This window comes from Mustela putorius, unplaced genomic scaffold, assembly GCF_011764305.1.
Source record: "Mustela putorius furo isolate JIRA1106 unplaced genomic scaffold, ASM1176430v1.1 tig00000580_pilon_pilon_pilon, whole genome shotgun sequence".
Classification (NCBI taxonomy): domain Eukaryota; kingdom Metazoa; phylum Chordata; class Mammalia; order Carnivora; family Mustelidae; genus Mustela; species Mustela putorius.
This window is the reverse complement of record NW_025421423.1, coordinates 16,732,541-16,749,374: the sequence shown is the minus strand read 5'-3', so window position 1 is coordinate 16,749,374 and position 16,834 is coordinate 16,732,541. Positions and strand designations below refer to the sequence as shown.

The window sequence follows — 16,834 nt, the reverse complement described above, 5'->3', positions numbered from 1 at the left end:
GGCAGAGCAGGAGGGCCAGACAGCAGATTCCAGATCTACAAGCCAAGTGGTTGCTGGGTGGCAGGGAGGGCATCCTGGAGAGATGGTGTGAGCGGGGGCAGCCGCACACCCTGAGAGCCTGAAGACCAGATGAGGTCTGCTCCGAATTCATCCGCGGGAAGGACTGGATCCTTATGGGATTCACGGCATTTCCACCTAGAGGGGGCACCTTCCTGGCGCCGTGTGAAGAGATGGGGTCCGAGCAGGAGCAAACAGACCAGTTTAGCTCCCACCCCTGCCCCCTGTGGAAGGTCCTGAGACAGAGCAATCAGAGCTTGAAGGTAGCTCTGCTTTTCCCAGTTGCTCCCGGCACAATGGGGCTGCAGCCATGCCGGGACATAAACGCTTCTGGGAGCAAGTCTGGCTGGGACAAGCAGCTGACCCAGTCGGGGAAACAACTCACACAGGGATATCAAAGGCTCTGAGAAGCTCCACCAGAAAGAGACCTGCGTGGCTGTGCAGCCTTCCCAGATACATTTAGCCACTGAGGCCCATTTTAAAAATTCCTTCGTACCCCTCAGAAATGGTGATCCCCGGAGCCCACTTTGGGAAATGCCACTGCCACCCAGCCCACCCCACATCAAAAGGACAAGTGCTCAGACCGTGGGGGCTGGGGTTCTGCACGAGGATGGGGCAATGGGAAAAGAAGCCCCAGGAAGCTCCCTCAGGCCCTGCTCCATTGCTTGGGCTCCCAAGCCCAATGACGCCTCCTGACTCCGAGGCTGTTGATGGCATCCCAAGAAGACCCACTCTTCAAAAGCTGTCTGTGAAATGCCTGGGCTGACAGCTACCCATCGGCTCACCTCAAGGTGCCATCTGTAAATCAGCAAAGAACGCCCCTCCATTCTTTGTGTGGGATTGGTGGGGAAGTGGAGGCTCTCATTTACTGAGCACCTACTATGTGGCCAGCACGGTCCGCACACCTGATGCCTGTGGTCTCCCACAGTCCTCCCGACGGTGCTGTGACAGCCACACTGTCATTCCCATTCTACAGGCAGAAAGACAGGCAAGTGGCACTGCCCAGTCCTGGAGGTGGGAGTATGCTTAACCCACCGGCTGTTAGAAAGAGAAGAGTTCGTTGCTGAGACACATGCAGTCTCCTGAAGAGGGTCTGGGGTAGTAGGGACAGGATTCCTTTCTCCATCTTATGTCCTGTACATTCCTTCAACGCTTCCCCCCAACCCCCGCCCGCGGAGGCGTTCCATGCAGCCTGGCCACCATCTCAGTACGACGCAGCACCACAGTGCTGACAGTTAGTCCCCTACTGCTCAGCGGACCATGCAGACCGGGAACAGCTACCCCCGAATCAGCACCCTGGGTCATAAAGCCAGGGGCAGTGCTCCCAGCGGAGTGCTGTGTGCAGACACGCTCGTACCCAAGGAACACGGCCTATGAGCGGGACAGGGGCAAGGACAACTTCCAGATCCGATGGGCAGGGCCCTGCTCACCCCCTGCTGTCCTCTGCCCCAGAACCCCCAGCACAAGCCTTCCAGGTCACATGGAGGCAGCCAGAGGCACGTCCCAGAGTTGGCTGGAAGCTTACTATGGGGCACTGAGGTCTGGGAAACACGAGAGACCACAAGGCCCTTGTAGGCACTTCTCTGCACAAAACGGTCAATGCACAAGCTCCCAGCCACAAGGTCATGAGTAAAAGCCAAGACTTGAAAGCCAGGATCCCTTTATTTAGTTGAGCCAGTATCTACCGTCAACGAGCCCATGATGACCCGTTTGCTTCCAAACAATGTCTGACTGCTGTTGCAAAAACACAACCAACGGCTCTTGGCTTTTCTCAGCACAGGGCCTGAAAAATCATGACCTTCAAGGCTGACGGACTACTTACTCCTCTTCTGAAAAACCTAAGCACAATAAACTCATCCTCAAATATTTTGAAGAATCAAATCTTTGTCCAAAATTGAAACACAGAAAAAAGGCAAGCCCAACCCGCACCTGGCTGTGTGGCGGGTCCAATCTACTCATTCACTAAACTGGATTCTCAGTCTCATCGCTGGTGTAGCTCTCTGCTGGCTCTAGGCCTCCCGAGGGTGAGGAAAGGCCCACAGCCCCAGAAGGACAACGTCGTCACTCTTTCTACACCCCGCACACCCCGGCAGACAGCCCAACGCTCAGCGCACCCAGAAAGGAATGAGGATTCCTGACCGTCGCCACTCAGCAGCTGCCGTGTCTCGTCAAGTCTCCCCGGGCATGGTGGTTGCTGTGTACCCTTCACTGCCGGGTCCCCACCTGCAGCCACAGATGCCGAACACACCGCAGCTGGCGTCCACTGCTTTCTTGCTGGGTTAGGGCCCACGGAGGGGCTTCACGGGCAGGCACCCCCCTTCCCAGGTAGGGGGAGGCTAAGAGAACAGAGCTCTGCTTCATGGGGAGCAACTCTTCTAGAAATGAGGTTTTAGATTTTTTTCAGGAAGACTGGGGGATGCAAACTCATGCCAAGAGGGTCCAGGCAGGTGATGTAAATGGACGAGCAGGGCTGGACGCCAGACAGACAACAGCGTGATCACAATGAGAAATGACGCCTGCCACGTGGCCACTGTGTTAGCGACGCAGGAGGGAGTGGTGAGGACCACGGAATACCGGGCAGCCTGTGCTCTCTTCAAGGTGGCTGCTGTGGCTCAGTCCCCACGCCAGCAGCTACTCTCTGGGGAAGCCGGTGCGGCACTGCCAGACCTGACTTTCCAATGTCAGCAAGAACTCAAATGTCTTATGCAAAATCTCTTAAGTCTCAAAGGCTGGCAGTTAATTTAAAAAGAAGTTTTAACTCCTTAGGCTATGACTTGGGAAAATATAGTACCCGCTTAAAAAAAAAAAAGAATTGCACATACAAACTCTCTGATGTAGGGTAAGAAAACCGAGGCTCAGAGAGGCTAGGTGGCTTGCCACGGTGAGAGCCAGCTAGAGGCACAGCTGGGACCCAGGCCTGTCCCAGAGAGCCACGGGACCTCCACTCGCTCTTGCAAGGAACAGTGACCCCAGGCACAGCTATGGCAGGTGGGAGTGGGGTGGGGAGTGGAGGAAGTGCGAGCATGACAGAGGCCATCGGTACCTGCGGTCGCCTTGCTTGCCGGAGATCCCGAGTTTGGAGTGCGGAACGTCTGGGTTTGGGTGGCTGGAGGGGTGCGGTGTAAGAGGGCGCCACATCGGACCACGGAGGCCGGAGCTTTTTTCCCCGACTGGTTCGTCTGGGTCTTCGCTGCCACGAAGCGTGGAGACGGGGAGACCTCCGGATGCGAACACTCAGAGCCCGTATCTGGATCGTCCGGTGGCTCCCACCCGGGGGCAGTACCTGAGAGGGTCATGCTCTCAGTCCCCGTGGGCCCTCGGAGCTGGCCGACTGAGTTGTCTCTTGGGCCACAGAACCCCATGCTCAAGGGTCAAAACCTCTTCTTGGTCCACAGAGGGCAAAGGTTCTCTGTCTCTCTCTTGGAGCCTAAGAAAGTCCAGGATTCTAGAACCTTCCCCAGCCTCTCCTTGAAGGTAGCCCGATCATCAACTAACACACTGACTAGCTCACTGGGAGGGCTCCCCCATAACCCTAGACCAACCCAGGCTCTCAGTGCCTAAGAACGCTGCCTATGACCTGTTGGAGCATGTGAATTAGTCAACCCAGGCAAAAAAGCATTTTCTAGAACACTGGCTCCGAAGCCTTTTCCTTCCAAGGCAGTCTGGCTCAGAAGGAAGGACAGAAAGCAGACAGCCAGGGACACACCAGGATTGCCTGGTGGTGGGGGGGAAAAGCAGAGGGGCTCCATGGAGCCCCAGGGTTTTAGGGGTAAGGGGTGCTGGAGACTTGCTGCTCTCGGGGACAGCGCGTGAAGTCTACACTGCTGCTTTCACCGAAGTCAGTGCAGTGCAGCAGTCCCCCAGTGGCACTGGGGGAAGTCTGGGTCACCATTTCCCAGACCCCCTGCTTCCCTCCCCTGAGTCCTCTGCAGAAGCCAGAGACGCTGAGAACTGGGGGCTGACACCCAGGTGGTCTCCACCTCTGGCCATCCTAGGCGGGCAGCAGTCTGACTCCTTCATGCCGCCCGGGGCCCTAGGCTGAGCCCTGAACCTGGCCGCACTCCCACGTTCAACACAGAACAGGAGCAGGGAGGCAGTGGTCTTCTAGCTCAACGGCAACTCTCCTCCCCGAAGGCGAGAAGGGGACTAGGCAGCACGGGAAGGGGCTTCGTCAGTGCTGCTGCCCCCAGCCTCTGGTGCCCATCAGTGTCCCCATCCTGGGCATCAGACAATTCACCCACTATTTTCAGAGCCAAAAAATAAAAAGGCACTTCCTGACCCTCTACCTTGGGCCATTCCTGGCAGCCACGAGCAAGCCCTGGCCTAGAGAAGCAGGAAGCAGGGCTTCGTGCGAGGCCACACAGGACCCACTCTTCAGCCCGAGACACTGAGATGAGCTCAGAGTTCTCGGCTGCCCAACGTCCTCTTGGAAGTACCCCCTTCTCCATTCACAGTGGTGGCCAGATGCCAGGAGCTGGAGGACATTCTGTTCACAGCCCTCTTAATTAAGCAAGCCCTCACCCCAGCCCACCCTGGCCCCCAAGAGGAGTTCCCAAGGCCACCATCCACAGAGGATACAGGTGTCCCTCACTGTCTCAATACCCATTCGCTGGACTCGGGCTTTCTAATAACAAACTAGAGGTCTGGGTAGGGAAGGACACTTCCCTATGTTCCCTCCCCTTCTCTCTCTCTCCCTTTCGGAGCCAAGGACCTTAGAGGCCAATCTAAAGGGTGGCTTGTCTCACCATTTCCAAATGTTTTTAGCCACAGAACCAGCTAAATACCACACTCCATGGTGTGTGTCTAGAGCTCTAGCTGAGCTCCCAACTACTTCCCTGAAGCGGAGTTTGGGGACCGAACGTGCAGCAAGATGAACCCACCTTCGGATGCCATGTCCCTGCCCCTTCCGTCTCCATGGTCTTGGCTTCTTTACTTCTCCTCTCTTGACCTTAGCTCCCCCCGACCCATACCCCTTTTGGCACACCCGGCCTCACGGGGATTCTACGAGAGCCCAAGAACACACAAACTCCCAGAAGTCCCGTGAAAGGTACATGGCTCTTCACATGTAAGCAGCTACTACTGGGACTTGGGACAGATAAGGACACCGAGACCCAGAATGTTCGGTCAGTTTGGGTCACATGGCAAGTCTGTGTCAGGATTAAGACAGAAGCTCAAGCTTGTCAAGCTACCTGCACAAGGCCGTGTGGTCCCCTGTGCCATCTACTCACACATCCCAGGAACCTGGGCACAAGGGACAGAGAATTTCTGAGCAATACACTGAGCACATGGCTTTCATTCTCAAGCCCCAGGCTCTACTCTGAAGGATGGTTTCTAGAAGGCCCTCCAGATCAAGTTCTTTTCAGGGTCTGTAATTCCTGATGTCAAAATCCTGGCCTGTGTGACAGCCTCCGCCTCCCTAATATAGGGCAGGGAGCTTGGGGACACCCATGAACCACATGATCCAGGCAATCTTCAGGCACCTGGCCTGGGACCAGCTCACCTCTTGCCTTTTCCGTTCTCTAACACCTTCTCTCTTCCAAGCCTAGCAGCTCCGCATATGTCATTCCTCTGGAACGATGTTCCCTCCAGTTTTCACCTAGGTAACTCGTGCTGGTCTGACACAGTGTCACGAGTGTGTCAGACTGGTACCCTGCCGACACCTCACTCGGTCATGGATCTTTCCAGTCTTTCAGTCGCCCCTCTCCTCCTCCCTTCCCAGAACTGATCACCACCCGTACTGACACACAGTGTGATCTTTCGAATGGGATCTCTTTCCCCATTAGTCTCAATGTTCTGGGAGGGTAGACGCCGCCAGTGAGGCCCAACCATGCACTCAGGACCTAGCACATTCCCTCACACACAGGAAGTGCTCAAGAGGTCTTGTGGGATCAGAGAACCACTGCGTGAATGGCCAAAGACGGGATGCCGGAGAGGAGACGTGAGAACCTGGCCCCTGCGTCACCCTCCCATCAGCCCCCAAGGCATATCTAGGGACAGATAACCTCTCGGACCTCAGAGAGGTATGGGAACCACTCCGCGGTCACAGAGCAGGTAGGGACAGAGCAGGATGAACTTTGCAGACTCCTAACTCCTTTCACTCAACAATCTGCTCCATCTGTGGACCTTCTCACACAGAATGTTATCAGGCTGCAATTCCTACCCAAGTTCTCACTGGGAAAGAAGAGCGAGCTTCAGACAAGACTGGCTGACAGAATACGCATGAGAGGTTTACATCTGGGAGATACTTAAAAATACGAGGGCACTGAGGTCTCTACTTTCTCTAAAGCCAAAAATTCAATAGTAGCGAAATCAATCAATCAATCAATCAGAGAATAAAAGGATTCCAGAAAAATAACCATGGGGTTACCAAGAGCACAGAGAGAGCAGGGGGTCTCCCTGAAACTCTCATGGGGCAGAGGAGGGTGGAGACCCATCCGAGGCAAAGGGGAATAGCGTGCTCAAAGGCTGGGGGTGGGACAGCGGGGGTCGTGGCGCAAGGGGAGTCCCATCTGGGAATGCCGTGTCCTGGGTTTTCATTTTAGTTAGAGAACGGGACAGCTTACTCCTCCGGCCATCCCAGAGTCCCCAGTGTAAGACTAAGCCCTCCTCCAGATGCAGCCGTAAAGCTGGACAAAATACACAGAACAGGGCAGCGCAGGGCTGTGATTCACGAGGGAAGACCTGATGTGTGATCACTCCAGTCTCTACCTGGATATCTTCCTGGACCACGGCACGGGGGTGGAGCCCAAAGAAGGCACTGCTGTTGGGCTCAATGGGGGAGGCAATGGTCAGAGTTCAGGGCTTTTGAGGGAGCTGGAATGAGCAGGACAGAATAACAAAGAGGAGGGAATTTTGAAGGGGGAAAAAAAAGAAAACCTCCAGAAATGTGCAGAGGCAACCCCTTAAAGTCTGAGACTGGACGCCAGAATGATTTGTACAGAAAAAGCCTCTGAAAAGTCTGGCAGGTAACTGCTACTGAGGGCTGTTAGCTGAGCAAGGATTCAGAAGTCTCACAAGACGAAGAGATGTCTGCGTCCCCATCTGCTGGAGAAGATGGACCTTGCTGAACACCTCGAGCATTTAGTCGGGGACCAGAAAGGTCAGGCCATAGAAGGATTACTCTAACCCTAGAATCAGAACAACTGGAAACCCACCCTAACAGTTTAAAAACAAACCACTGAAGTACAAAGCTGATCTGTAAGTTAAGTAACCATTTGCCATAACAAAATTCAATACTTTTCAAAGGAAGATAACAAAATCCAGATGCTCAACAGAACACTGCAATGTGCAGCCCAGAATGAAAAATCACTTGTGAGGCAAAGCAGGAAAATGTGACTAATAACCAAGAGAAAAATACCACTTAACAGACACGACAAGGATGATGGGCTCTGCTGACAAGGGCCTTAAAACAGCTTTCATAGATATGCTCAAAGATTTAAAGGATAATGTGAACTAAATGAAAAAAAAAAAAAAAAAGGCTATAAAAAGTAACCAAATGGAAATTACAGAGATGAAAAATAGGATAGCTGAAATGAAAAATTCACTTGACAGGTTTTTCTAATAAAAAAGATTATGGGGGCGCCTGGGTGGCTCAGTTCGTTGAAGCCTCTGTCTTCAGCTCAGATCATGATCCCAACATCCTGGGATCGAGCCCCACATCGGGCTCTCTGCTCTGCAGAGCCTGCTTCCCCTCCTCTCTCTGCCTGCCTCTCTGCCTACCTGTGATCTCTGTCAAATAAATAAATAAAATCTTTAAAAAGAAAAGAAAAGACTGCATACTAGAGAAGAACAGAACAGCAAACTTGGAAGACAAGGTACTGGAAACCATCCAAATTGAAGCTCGAAGGGAAAACAGGAGCTTCATCACCAAATGGTTTAATACATAAACAAATAAAAAGTCTCAACAGCAGAAAAAAGATTGGGTAATAAGAATATTTACAGAAATACTGACTGAAATTTTCCAAATCTGATGAGAAATATAAACACCACTGAACCACAAAACTCAATGAACTCCAAACAGGAGACACACACAAAAAATTATACATTATAATCAAACTGGTAAAAAACAGTAACACAGAGATTTAAAACCACCCAGACAAAGAAGACACATTAAATATAGAAGAGTAAGAATGATCTTTGACTTCTCATCAGAAACAACATAAACCAGAAGATAAAAGAATGTCATTTTTAAAGAGCCAAAAAAAGAAAAATTTCTCAACCTAGAATTTCATATGCAGAGAAAGTATCCATCAAAAGGACAGATAAAATAAAAACATCTTCAGTTAAGCAAATCTCTCACCAACAGACCTACAATTAAGTGTTAAAGGAAATTCTTCAAAGAATAAGGGAAAATGATAACAGATGGAATTTAGATTCATACGAAGAAAAGAAAAGGAAGTGGTAAATATGTTAGAAAATTTAAAAATTTCTTAGGTAAAAAAATAATTCACTGTTTAAAGCAAAAAGATAACTGTTGGGTTTATAACTTACATACACATAGACATATCAGAAGAGCACAAAGGACAGGAGAGTAGTAAAAGGAAATGCACTGTTATAAGGTTCTGAGATTATTGTGAGGTTTTGAATTCATCATATATTGTAACACTAAAGATGTCTATTATAAACTACAGAATAACTACTAAAGAAAAAGAGGAGGTACAGTTGGAAAGCTAACAGGAAATGTTTAAGTTCTCAGTTAATATTAAAAGACAAGACAAGAAAAAAATGAACGAGATGGGACAAACAGAAAAAACAAGACAAAATATACAAAGTACAAAAAATATGAAATACAAAATCTAACCATATCAATAAATAATATTAAATGTAAATGGATTAAACACTTCATTTAAAGGGCAGGGATTATCAGACTAGAGAAAAGAGTGAGAACCAACTATATGTACACACTTCAAATAGAAAGACACAAAGATTATAAGGAAAAGATCAAAAGAAATATACCACGTAAATACTAAGCCTAAGAAAGCCGTAGTAGCTATATTAATAACAGATAAAGCAGATTTCAGGACAAGAACTATTACCTGTTAAATAAAAAAAAAAAATTAAAAATAAAGAGATAAAGGTATTGAACAATTTTAAAGAGTCATCAAGACATAATGATCCAACGTGTATGCACCTGAAAGCAAAGTTTCAAAGTACATGAGTCAAAAACTGACAGTAATAAAGGGAGAAATAGCATATTCATAATCACGCTTGTATATTTTAACGCCTGTCTCTCAATACTTGATAGAACAAGCACATTTTTAAAAGCCTGGAAAGGAACAGAGATTTGAACATTATTAAGAAACTTCACCCAACTGACACTACACTCAGGAAATACTCTTCCCAGCTCATTCTCAGAGACCATGCAAAAGGGCATAACCACTTGGCAAACAGTTTAATGGTTTCTTAGAAGTTAAATGTCCACCTATCATGTGATCCCACTATTCCATTCCTCTAGCTGTTTACTCAAGATTAATGAAAGCAGCTGCCCATACAAGGACCTAAACACAAATGTTCAGAGCAGCTTTGTACTATAGTGCTCTAAACCAGAACCACCCAAATGTCCATCCACAAGTGAATCAAGCAAACTGGGGGGTGTCTATCCATGCAGTGGAACACTACTACTCATCAGTTAAAGGGAATGAACTGAATGAACTGAATGCAATCATGGATGAATCTTAACACAATCGTGGAGAGTAAAAGAAACCAGACCCCCCCCCCATAAACCCACACAGAAAGGGAACATATTGTAAGATACTACATATAAGGAATATTCTAGAAAATGTAAACTAATACATAGTAACAGAAAGCAGATCAGGGGCGCCTGGGTGGCTCAGTGAGTTAAAGCCTCTGCCTTCAGCTCAGGTCATGATCCCAGGGTCCTGGATCGAGCCCCACATCGGGCTCTCTGCTCAGCAGGGAGCCTGCTTCCTCCTCTCTCTCCTTCTGCTTCTCCGCCTACTTGTGATTTCTCTCTGTCAAATAAATAAATAAAATCTTTAAAAAGAAAGAAAGCAGATCGGTGTTTGCCTGGGGATGGGGAACCTGGTGAGTAAGGGATTATAAAAGAGCACAAAAAGCTTTAGGGTGCTAGATGTGTGTTATCTCAACTACAGTGATAACTTCATATACACTTATCAAACTGTACACTTTAAATATGGGCACATTACTGTAGGACAGTATGCCTCGATACTGTTTTAAAAAAACCTCACCAGAAATATTTATTTTCTTGATTATGACCATCAGTCAACAAACCACTGATATTCATGGGGCACGGCTAATTCTAGGATTGCAGCTCCCTAGCTTTGAGAAGTCAGTTTTGGGAGTGACACCAAAAACCAGGTAAAATCCTGGGGAATTTTAGATAGAAGTGATCAGAAATTGTGTTCTTAAAAGCAAATAACTCTACAAACTGCCCTAGATGCCTTTCCAAGAAAAAGGAGTTTCAAAGAAGAAAGTCACTCTCCTGGCAAAGAGGAAACATCCTAACATTTTAAGTTTCTTCAGTTCATTTCATAGTTGGGACTCTTACTGTTTTAATGTGTTTTAGTAAAGTACAGGCATGGTGATTTATTTAAGACCTATGAGAACAAGGCCCAAGTGGCTCACTCCGTTAAGTATCTGCCTTTGGCTCAGGTCATGATCCCAGGGTCCTGGGATGGAGCCCCACATCAGGCTCTTTGCTCAGCCTACTTCTCCCTCTCCCTCTGCCTGCTGTTCTTCCTGGTTGTGCTGTGTGTCAAATAAACAAAATCTTTAAAACACAAAACAAATTAAGCCATGTAATATACCACATTATCAGAATAAAAGAATCACAGAATCATTTCAATACACGGAGGAAAAAACATAAAACAGTGATTTATGACTTAAAATTTCAGTGAACCAGGAATAAAAGGTCACCTCCTCAACTGATAAAGGGCATTTATAAAAACCTACTTCAGCTACTATAATTCTTAATGATGAAAATGGTTACTCTTCATTGTGAAAAACTGAACCCTATGATTAGAAAAAAGACAGAAATACTTGATTCTTCTATTCAACATTGTACTGGAGGGTCCTAACCAGTATATTGAGATGAAAAAAATATTAAGAATAATACAGACTGGAAAGGAAGAAGTAGAGCTATCTTTATTAGTAGATGACATAAGTATGTACAAGGAAACTCCTAAGAAACTGACCAAAAAGCTATTAGGACTAGTTTACTATTAGTTACCTTAGCAAAGTTTCAGGACACAAAATCAATACACAAAAATAGTGTGTTTGTGTAACAGCAACGAGTAATTGGAAAGCTAAAAATCACAGAGAAAAAACAAAGTACTCGAGATAATTTCAAGAAATATGTACACGATCTCTGCTCTAAAAAATATAAATTATTGCTGAGAGAAAAAGGCCTGACTATATCCAGAGATAAACCATATTCATGGATTGGAATACCCAATATTATTATGACATTCTAGTCTCTCTAAATTGGCCTATGGATTCAGGGTAATCCTAAACAGAATCCCAATTGAATTTTTTATAGAAAATGGAAATTAGGAATTCCCCTAACATTTGTATGGAAGAGCAAAGTTCCTAAAATTGACAAATATTCTTTTAAAAGGACAAAGTTGAAAAACCAAGAGTACCTGAATTTAAGATTTCCTATAAAACTCCAGTAAATAAGACCATATTAGCACAAACATAAACAAACAGATTGACAGAACAGAAATAAACTCATATATACTTAAGCATGCAACTGATTTTCAACAAAGGCTGCAATGTAATGCAATGGGGAAAGGACAACTCTTTTAATAGATGATGAACAACCAGATCTCCATATGGGATAAAATGAATGAACCCCTACCTCTCACCTCTCATAAAAGTTAACTTGAAAAGATCACAGACCTAAATCCAAAGGCTAAAATTATAAAGCTTCTAAAAGATAATTAAGGAGACTGTCTTCACAATCTTGAGATAGCTAAGACATTCTGGGTAGGACCCAGTAAGTACTAACCATAGAAAAAAACTGATAAATTAGACTTTGTTAAAAAAAAAAATCTATCAAAAGATACTGTATGCCACAAAGATAAACTCGAAATGGATAAAAGACCTCAACGTGAGGCAGGAATCTATCAAAATCCTACAGGAAAACATAGGCAGTAACTTCTTCGACATCGGCCACAGCAACTTCTTTCAAGGTACATCCCCAAAGGCAAAGGAAACAAAAGCAAAAATGAACTTTTGGGACTTCACCAAGATCAAAAGCTTCTGCACAGCAAAGGAAACAGTCAACAAAATAAAGAGGCAACCCATGGAATGGGAGAAGATATTTGCAAATGACACTACAGACAACGGTCTGATATCCAAGATCTATAAAGAACTCCTGAAACTCACCACACACAAAACAGATAATCACATCAAAAAATGGGCAGAAGACATGAACAGACACTTCTCCAAAGAACACATACAAATGGCTAACAGACACATGAAAAAATGTTCATCATCACTAGTCACCAGGGAGATTCAAATCAAAACCACACTGAGATGCCACCTTATACCAGTTAAAATGGCCAAAATTAACTAGACAGGAAACGTGTGTTGGAGAGGATGTGGAGAAAGGGGAACCCTCTTACACTGTTGGTGGGAATGCAAGCTGGTGCAGCCACTTTGGAAAACAGTGTGGAGATTCCTTAAGAAACTAAAAACAGAGCTTCCCTATGACCCTGCAATTGCACTACTGGGTATTTACCCCAAAGATACAGATGTAGTGAAAAGAAGGGCCATCTGTACCCCAATGTTTATAGCAGCAATGGCCACGGTTGCCAAACTGTGGAAAGAACGAAGACGCCCTTCAGCAGACGAATGGACAAAGAAGATGTGGTCCATGTATACTATGGAGTACTATGCCTCCATCAGAAAGGATGAATACCCAACTTTTGTAGCAACATGGACGGGACTGGTGGAGATTATGCTGAGTGAAATTAAGTCAAGCAGGGAGAGTCAATTATCATATGGTTTCACTTACTTGTGGAACACAAGGAATAACATGGAGGACATTGGGAGAAGGTGAGAAGTGAGTTGGGGGAAATCAGAGGGGGAGACGAACCATGAGAGACTGTGGACTCTGAGACACAAACTGAGGGTTTTGGAGGGGAGAAGGGTGGGGGGATGGGTGAGCCTGGTGGTGGGTATTAAGGAGGGCACATACTGCATGAGCACTGGGTATGGTGCATAAACAATGAATCTTAGAACACGGAAAAGAAATAAAATTACAAAAAAAAAAAAAAAAGAATAAAGATAATGTATGAGAATCAAAGGGCATGCTGAAGACGGGAAGAAAATATTCACAGTGTATGTGTCTGGTGTAAGACCTGGATCCAGAATATATAAAGAGAGCTCTTACAACTTAATGATACAAACTCCAAACACAAGAAGGACAGAAGACTTTAGACCATTTCTAGAGTAAAATATACAATGGCCCCCATGCAGACGAAATAGTGCTCAATGGTCATCAGTCATCAAGAAAACACAAATTAACACCAAAATGACCATGTCACACTCACGGGAATAGCTAGAAATAAAGAGCTCATTACCTCCAAATGTAAGATGCTACAGCCATTGTGAAAAATAGTTCTTAAGTCTTTACAAAGTTCAACCCTCTCCCCTACGACTGAGCATTTTACTCCCTGGTGTTTATCCAAGAGAAATAAACACACACGCCCTCAAAAAGCCTCCTACAAACATAGCAGCTTCATTCTTAAGAGCCTATAACAGGAAACAACCGAAATGAACAAGCACAGGGCTAAACCAACGGTGGGCATTTTTACAAAACGGAACACTGCTCGGCAGTCAGGCAGAATGAACTGATTTATTCAACACCGTGTACGAGTCTTATAGACATTTCGCTCAGTGAAAGCAGCTAGACACAGGAGAGTACGGTTACACAACTCCAGTTGTAAGGACTTCTGTAGTCAGTGTAGGTTCTTCTAAATACTCTCTTCAGACCCAGGGTCCCCGAGCCCGAGCCCCAGGTACCACCTGAAGCCAAGCCCAGCCCCTAGTTCCGCACAGAACCCAGCGGCGTACAGACCTCCAGATCCAAAGGGCTGTTTCAGCCTCAGCAAACCAATCCTTGGTTAGATCTAGCCGAAATCTCTCATACCCTCCTAGCCCCACATTTCGGGGATCTAAGGATGGAGCCCCCTCTGACACCCAGGAGGGAAGCTGTCAAACAGGAGACTGGAAGGCTAGGATTAGAACTCTTTTCTTCCAGAAGGGTCATGAGAACTCTTTTCTTCCAGACCAAGGGAGAAGGGAGAGACTGAGGGCCAGAGACAGGATGGGGCCTGCCCAAGGTTCTACAACCCTGAGACCCAGCTGATTACAACCCAGGACTTCTGAGACTTGCCTTAGTGTCCCTTCTAGCTTTCTACCACTCCACCAGCAAGGGCAAAGAGGCAGCTGTCTTGCCTCCTTGGCCGTGGCTTAGTGGCATCACGTAGCACCGGCTCTCAGGAACCACGAAATGCAGAGGGGCTCAGAGGTGAAGACAGGACCACTGAAGGAAGCGGTTGAGTGATGCCCACCGTGAGCTGACCAAGGGCGACTCAGGCTTTCGGCTTTCCCAGCCATGCCAGCTACTACAGTTAGGTGGCCCAGGTCAGACCCGGACACCTGGGGATTGCCCCAGGGCCAAGCTCACCTTCGTGGTCACCCTCCCCTGGCAAAGCCTCCACCTTGGGGCCAGCCCACCCCTCCCCCACCACCCCCCAGTCCCCAACCAGAGAAGGTACTCACTGATGGGGGCGTGTAAGGCCACGTGCTCCTGGTAGGGTGTGTAGTACTTGTACTGCTTTCCGCAGAATTCACAGGTGTAATTGCCAGTTTCTGTCCAAGGAGAGGAAAGCGTGGGAATGGGCGCCCGGGTCCCACTGAGAAACAGCATGCTCCCTCCCCTCCAACTCCCCCTCATCCTGGGACCAACTACAATCAGGAGCACGCTGGAGTCAGACCGCCTGGGTTCAAGTCCCAGTAACTCCACGTCAAGTTGTGTGACCTTGGGCAAATCTCTTAACCTCTCTGTGCCTCAGTTTTCCTATCAGTAAATGGGGGGGTAATAATAGGACCACCTTCTAGGATTGCTGTGAGGATTAAATTTATATGTCAAGTGTTTAGAACAGTACCTGGCACACGCTGTTTCTCCAACACTCCACCCCCAGGCCCTGGTGCTCAGGAAATGTGTGGTGACCTTAGCTGACCCCCCAGTGCCAAGCGTGCATTCACCCCCTTCGCAAGTCCTAGCCTCTGCAATGGTCACGCTTGGGTCCCCTCGTCTCCAGGACCTTCCCCACCCCCAAGCACCCCCGCCCCTCCCCAGCAGGAGGGGTCACGTCTTCCTCTCGGGTCCCACCAGACTTTATCTTTACCTCTCTTTTGGCACTGCCTAACTTCTTTCTTCTTAAAAATTTCTGATGTAATATTGTTCACTGGGGGAAAATTATAAAATACTGATAAATACAAATACAAGATTTGAAGAGTAAGAGAAATTTCAATCATCCGTCACCCCCAAACAAAGAGCAGCAGCTACCCCTTGGGAGTGGAGCGTACAACCTTGCCATCCGCCCCAGGCCCCGTCTCTCTACTCCCATCTCATCTGGAGGGTGCTTCTCTCCCTGACATCATCTGTCTGGCTCCGGTGGGCCCTGAATTAGCCAGCCCTGATCCATATCCTCTTTGTAACCTGGTGTATGTAATCGACAACACTTTGTGGACATCTTGCTCAATCAATAAACATCGATCCCTACTGCATTTATTGGCTGTATGCATCCCACTGGACTCTGAAATCTGCTGAGCCAGCCTCCTACACCAGGGGATGTTTGGATTGTTTCAAAATTTCTCCCTTACCACAAAAAAAAAAAAAAAAAAAAAAAAAGCTGTGATCCGCATCCCTGTAGAAATGTCTGCCCAATTTGCTCATTATTTTTCATTATCACTGCAAAATAAGGATTATTGTGCATAATTGCTGCTCATTATTTCCCCAGGATAAATTAAGGGTAGACATTTTTAAGGCTTTTGATAACCACAGCACCAACTACGTATCAAAAGGTTGGGCTAATTTTCATCCTAATCAGAAAGATGGGCCTTATAGAAGGAACTATATGGCGCCGCTGCTTTCATTTTCCATTTGTTTGAGTTCTAAAGAAACTGACCATTTTTCATGTTTCATTAACCGGTATTTTTCCTTTTGTGACTTTCCCATTTGTGTTCACAGTCAAATGTTTCCAAAGGTATATTTACTATTTACTTTTAATTGCCAAGAACCCCACAGATGAAGGGCATCAACGATTTCATTCTACAGGTTACAAGTATTTTTTCTCAATTTTTAAAAATTCTGTGTATGGTTTCTCTCTCACAATATGGACTTAAAATTTTTTCAACAATAACTTTTATAACTGATTCATGAACACTGGACAAGATCTACTATTTGCTGTCCATAGGTTTCAAAGTTGTGAGATCAACTGTATTGTATTCCTCAAACCCGGTAGGATCCAATCTGCCCACCGGCTCCACTGAAGACTGAAGGTTGTGCTCAATCCTTCCACTCTGTCGGGCTTCCACATCTGTTTTGTATATTCAGATGCAATGTTGTCTGATGCATATAAATAAGGCTTAGGAGATCAAAATCGTTACTGCTAACTGTAGCCTTCAGAACACGATACGGTTTGTAAAACGGTGCTTCTCAAAGATGAGGTTCCTGGACCAGCATTAGCATTGTCCGACAATGAGTGAGAAATGCAAATTC

The 16,834-nt window shown here is 46.7% G+C and overlaps 1 protein-coding gene across 20 annotated transcripts in view; it reads right to left on the bottom strand.

Moving 5' to 3' along the window:
• ZNF618 (zinc finger protein 618) overlaps positions 1 to 16,834 on the bottom strand; it is a 208,092-nt gene that overhangs the window by 24,434 nt on the left and 166,824 nt on the right. For 8 of the 20 annotated variants that reach the window (XM_013053888.2, XM_045081760.1, XM_045081770.1 and 5 more), the window contains 3 exons: positions 15,459 to 15,518; positions 14,830 to 14,919; positions 3,101 to 3,340 (listed from right to left, as the gene is read on the bottom strand). In XM_013053888.2, the coding sequence (XP_012909342.1) occupies positions 3,101 to 3,340; positions 14,830 to 14,919; positions 15,459 to 15,518 (390 nt within the window). The remainder of the gene's footprint in view (positions 1 to 3,100; positions 3,341 to 14,829; positions 14,920 to 15,458; positions 15,519 to 16,834) is intronic. The other 12 variants (XM_045081763.1, XM_045081765.1, XM_045081764.1 and 9 more) reach the window with 3 other exon arrangements.